Below are 5,421 nucleotides of genomic sequence, written 5' to 3' on the forward strand. Positions count from 1 at the left end.
TGCCGCCCCGTGCAGAAGTAGTGCAGTCGCTTCAACTAAGGCTTTAAAGCAGCTAAACTGTTGCGGATCAGGCAATGGCTGTACATCGACTGTTACGTGACTACAGAAAGTGGGCTTCTTTAATTCGACAGGATTTTCCTTTGCATTTATGTCAGGGAGAACAGGCCAGTAGCAAGGTAAGTTCCACAGATATTCCGGTCCTTGTCTCCAGGTTTTGTCTGTAGCTAGCTCCTTCAGAGTTTTCCCGTGAGTGATATAATCAGCTGGATTATTGTTGGATTCCACGTAACGCCAGGCATGTGCACTTGTAAGTTCCTGTATTTCGGCAATTCTGGTGCCTACAAATACTTTGTAACGGCAGGATTCTGACTGAAGCCATGTTAGGACAGTGGTAGAATCAGTCCAGAGTACAAAGGATTCGATGGGTAGAGTGAGCTCTTTAGTTAATAGTGAAGCCAATTGGGCACCTGTGAGAGCTGCACAAAGTTCCAGTCGAGGCACAGATAACTGGCGTTTAGGGGCTACTCTTGACCTGGCTGTGAGGAATGCTACCTCAACATTTCCCTTCAGATCCTCTGAGCGCAAGTATGCTACAGATCCGTATGCCCGCTCAGAGGCATCACTGAAGATATGCACTTGTCGCTTACAGTTCAGGGAATCCAACTGGGAACTCACATAGCAGCGTGGCAGTGTCAGTTGGGAAAGATGCTGAAGTTCCCCTTGCCAATCATGCCATGTTTGAAGAATTTCAGTTGGCAGTAGGGGGTCATCCCATTCTCGTTGCTTAGCCCAAAGACTTTGTATAAGGATCTTGGCTCGGGTGATGTAGGGGACAAGGAATCCAAGAGGGTCATACTGGCTTGCTACTACCTTGTATATGTTTCTCATTGTGGGGGTGGAACAGTTGTCAAGGCGGGTTTGGTATCCGAGAGTATCAGACTGGCACATCCATCGTAATCCTAAAGCGAGTTCTTGAGGATTGGATTCAGTTTGGTTAAGCCAGCGTTCACTGCTTTCTGATCTGGCTTCCTTTGACAGATGTTCAATGACATTCGGAAAATTGCATGCCCACTGACGCAATTCGAATCCTCCTACAGCCAACAGATTCATCCCTGTGTCTACCAGCTCTTTAGCTTCATCAGGAGTTGCGACACTCTGTAGCCAATTATCTACATAAAAACACCTTTCCAGTGAGTGGCGGACATTGTCTCCTTGCTGACTGTGGTCAACAATGTGCCTTTGTAGTGCGTATGTAGCACAACACGGACTGCAGGTAGTCCCGAATGGGAACACTTGCCACTCATAGACTTTGGGGAGCTCTTCTCTCTTTAGGTCACGCCATAAAAACCTGAGTAGGGGCTTATCCTCGGGCAGTAATCTTACTTGATGAAACATCCCCTTTATATCACTACTAAAGGCCACAGCATGCTCCCTGAAGCGCAGCAACACTCCAAGTAATGAGGACCCCAGAGCTGGTCCCGGCAGCAGCAGGTTGTTCAGGTTCTTACCCTGATATGAGAATGAGCAGTTGAATACAACTCTGTTTTTGGCATTATGGCTCACCATATGGTGGGGGATGAACCATGATTCTTCCTCTTTCTTCGATAGTTTCTGGTCGGGTACTTCAACCACATAACCTGCTTCTTTCAGTCTTTGAATTTCAGCCCTGTATGCCTCTGACTTTATTGGATCTTTGGCTAAGCGGGCTTCGGTGCTGCGCAGATTCGGCATTACAGCTTGTTTAGTAGCTTGTAATTTTGGCATGTCCTTAACCCTTAAGAGGGGTGTGGCATATCGTTGTGTCCCATTGACATCAATTCTAGTTGTCTTTGCCTCTAACAGGTCGACAGCTTCTTGATCTTGCTTAGATCTGGTTGCAAGTTTCTCGCTTCTGTAGGGCAGTACATCTAGTTGCCAGAGTTTCTCAATGTGTCTGAACAGCTCATTAGAAGGGCTACAGATGGATATGTTGTGACACTGCTGGGTCAAAAGCTGATGCCGCACAAGCTTAGTAGGCCCCTGGACTGTCCAGCCTAGTCGTGTTTTCACTGCTGCGGGTCCGCCAGGAGGCCCCAGCTGTACAGGCTCGATGGGAGTGATTAGGTAGGGATAGTCAGAACCAATTAGAAGGAGGGGCTGAACACTGTTAAGGGATGGGATTGGCAGTCCCCTGAGGTGTCTGTATTTATGCTGTAAGGTGGTAGCTGGGCATGTGTGTTCAGCGAGCCCCAAATGGTCTGCAGTAAATGCTCTATGTATCTTAAAGACTTTGTGAGGCTGGCAGGCAGGGGAGATGGTAAAGGAGACTGTAGTACCATGTATGATTTTCATGTCCTGTCTGACAGTTCTCAGAGCAAGGTTTTCTGGTTTGCCTTGTAACTTCAGTTCCTGGGCGGCCGCTTGCAGAAGGATTGTGCGTTCTGAGCCATCATCCAAAATGGCATATGTCTCAAGGGTATGTTCCCCATTCCGAAGAATTACCTTGGTAACCTTTAGCAGTACCTGACTGCAGCCTAATGGTCTGTCTAGGTATAGAACTTCATTGGCGTTGTTGACAAGACAAGTGTTCTCAGAAACTGGCCTTTCATTCAGCTCATGAAGTGCATCGAGATGTTTGCCTTTACAGACCTTACAGCTTGTCTTTAAATTGCACTGTGCTGCCTGATGAGCTCGACCACAACGCCAGCATCTCTTATTGGTTTTCACCCAGTTTGTTTTTTGTTCTTTGGTGAGCTGGCTGAAATTTTGACACTGATTCAGATAATGCTGGGTATTTGTGCAGTAGGGGCAAAATATTCTTGGTTTGTCCTGAGTTTTAGCAGCACTCAAACTGGACTCTCCTGGAGCTGTAGTATTTAAAGCAGGGTCTGTGCTATGAAATACAGCTGCTGTCTTTGTGGACTTAAAGTCTTTACTCCTGTCTCTCCTCTGGTCAGGACGTTCCCTTCGGTCTCCACCAAGAAACTCAAATCCACTCGCCTGTATTTTCAGCTCATATTCAAGCCAGTCTGCAAAGTGTAACAGGGTGGGGATGTGAACATTTAGGGGGTACACATACCGTTTGAAATCTGCTCGTAAGTCATGGGGCAACTTGGACAACAGCCGTGTTACATGTGAGCCACACTGAAGCTCAACTCTGCCACTATCTCCCAATTGGTTCAGCATGCCTACTAGAGCTCTTACTTTCAATGCAAACCTCTTGAATGCACTAGCATCTTGACTACGTATGGTAGGATCTTCCATTAAGTCAGCAATTCGCCTCAAAGCTAGCTGGTGGGGCTGCCCATATTGTTCTGCGAGAGAGGCCATGGTATCTGAATATGGTCTGGCGGAATTGATGTAGGAGTCTGCAATGAGAAGAGCATCCTCAAACTTCAAGTGTTCTAGGAGTATTTGATATTTAAACCTTTCCGTAGAATCCTCGGGTAAAAGATTGTCCAATGAGACTTTCAGTCGTGCAAATTCTCGTGGGTCTCCTTTAGTAAAGTCAGGGATTGTGGGCTTTGGGCCTCTGTACATCCTTTCTTGTTGAGGGTAATAAGGGTGCTGTTCATGGTCCATACAGAATGGCTTACTGCTGATAGGTGTTGTTTGAGGGTACTTAGACAGTGGGTATTCACGTGTCCTTTGTTGTGGAGGTAATGCCATGGAGAAACTCTCAGGTTCACAGTACTCTGGGGTTGATGGGCATGAGAGAAGATGATCCTTTGTTTTTAAGTTCCTGAGTCGAGATGTTAACTCATCCACAAAATTAGACATGTGTCTCGGAAGTGGGGGTGGTATATCCACAGCCAAAGAGAGAAACCCATCATCTACTACAGGTGGAGGTGGTAGTGGCCATTCATCATGATCATGTAATGGGGCTGGAATTGCCTTTGATTGGGTTCTGTCATATGGCAAGGGCTCTGCTCTTTGTTGAAGGGGAGGTGCTCTATTTAAGCTCATTTTCTGTTGCATATCTTGCATGACAAACTGAAGCTGTTGATTTTCTCGTCTAAGCTCCTGAACTGTTCTCAAAATCTCCGATACATCCTCCTGTGTGACTGGCTGAGTTACAGGTGTGCTCTCATATCTTGGCCCCATATGTAATGAGTGGTTAATGAATCTCTGGTCTGCCCTTAAAGCATAATCGCTTTGTGGCTGATAAATGAGAGGGGTCATCTCGGCTACCCTTTCAGTGTAAGGCTCCTGTAACTCTCGATGAGGCAATGTATGAACAGCTGGAGATTGTTGGTTATATTGAGGAAGAGAAACCTCATAATCCTCTAACCAGGCTGGAGGTTGTATTCGACGTTTAGGACGCACATCACTCCTTTGTCCTTCTCTGATCCTCTGTTCTGGAAACATCTTCTAAATCCACAGCAATTACTGAATCCGGCTCGAAGGACCAATGTACTGTAGCTGATAGTGTGGTTAAGTTGAATTAATCACTGTGGTACGTCTGATCAAAACGCGACGAAGATGCTTATTGTCTCACTTGGGTTTATTTCCATTAGTATAAGCAGACATATAGGTGAGGGTGTGTGGGTGTGTGGTTCTACAGACAAGTAGAAACAAAGAATAATTAACATTCATCCACAGTATACAAATACAATAAACATTTGGTAAACATTAGTTTAAACAATAGATAAATGAGCAGTAAAAATAGTTAGAAAGACATTAGATAATATTTAGAAGTACTATTCTTCACTTTATATAGTTTATTATAGCAGTTTCTCAACTTTGGTCCGACCGGGGATCGAACCCACGACCGCTTGCAATACTGACGTCACACAGTATATCACGTGCGTTAGCATGACTGCATTTCTTAGCCTACACGGCAACCTCGTTAAATCGTTTAATAACCTTAAACTAAACTCAATAAAAGGCAAATATGCTTCCGCTTGATGTAAACAATAAGAATAAACTATATACAGATGTTAATCATGCATTTAGGTAGTATAAAACTGGCTCTTAGGGTGACTTTACAGCACAAAGTAATTAAATAATTAAACTAAACATCTCACGGTGATAACCCTTAAACAACATGATAAATATGATTATGGAATGAAGAAACTTACATTTAGATGCACGCACACAATTAAATAACACCGCTAGAAAAGGAGGACGTTTCTCGTGTGCTCCATGCTCTGCAGACTATTACCGACTGACACACGTATGGTAAACTTTCTGGAACATTCTAAACGTACTCAGTCTTTCCACAAGGGGGCAGCAACAGTCCACAGTCCTTAAGAAGGGTGAATAGAGCCCTTTGCAACAGGGTTGGATTGTAGCGAGACAGAAGGTTGGTTAGATAAACAGGAGCTAGATTATTTAAAGCTTTATAGGTAAGAAGCAATATTTTAAATTCAATAGGAAACTTAACAGGCAGCCAGTGTAGGGAGAATAAAATTGGGGTGATATGATCATATTTTCTAGACC

At 44.6% G+C, this 5,421-nt stretch overlaps 1 protein-coding gene across 1 annotated transcript; it reads right to left on the reverse strand.

The window, feature by feature from the left end:
* Window positions 1-443: 443 nt before the first annotated feature.
* Window positions 444-5,190, reverse strand: LOC130247068 (uncharacterized). The gene is made up of 3 exons (XM_056480249.1): window positions 5,061-5,190; window positions 553-4,537; window positions 444-467 (listed from the first exon to the last, which is right to left on the reverse strand). The coding sequence occupies exons 2-3, from the start codon at window positions 4,345-4,347 to the stop codon at window positions 444-446; spliced, it is 3,819 nt and encodes a 1,272-aa protein (XP_056336224.1). The 5' UTR covers window positions 4,348-4,537; window positions 5,061-5,190.
* Between the last annotated feature and the right edge of the window lie 231 nt (window positions 5,191-5,421).

Source organism: Danio aesculapii, chromosome 19, assembly GCF_903798145.1.
Source record: "Danio aesculapii chromosome 19, fDanAes4.1, whole genome shotgun sequence".
NCBI lineage: Eukaryota > Metazoa > Chordata > Actinopteri > Cypriniformes > Danionidae > Danio > Danio aesculapii.

Coding starts and splice junctions, on each gene's coding strand:
- LOC130247068 (XM_056480249.1), bottom strand. CDS start 4,347: ATGTTTCCAGAACAGAGGATCAGAGAAGGACAAAGGAGTGATGTGCGT. Junction 468..552: donor ATCTGAAGGGAAATGTTGAG/GTAGCATTCCTC, acceptor CAGCTCTCACAG/GTGCCCAATTGGCTTCACTA.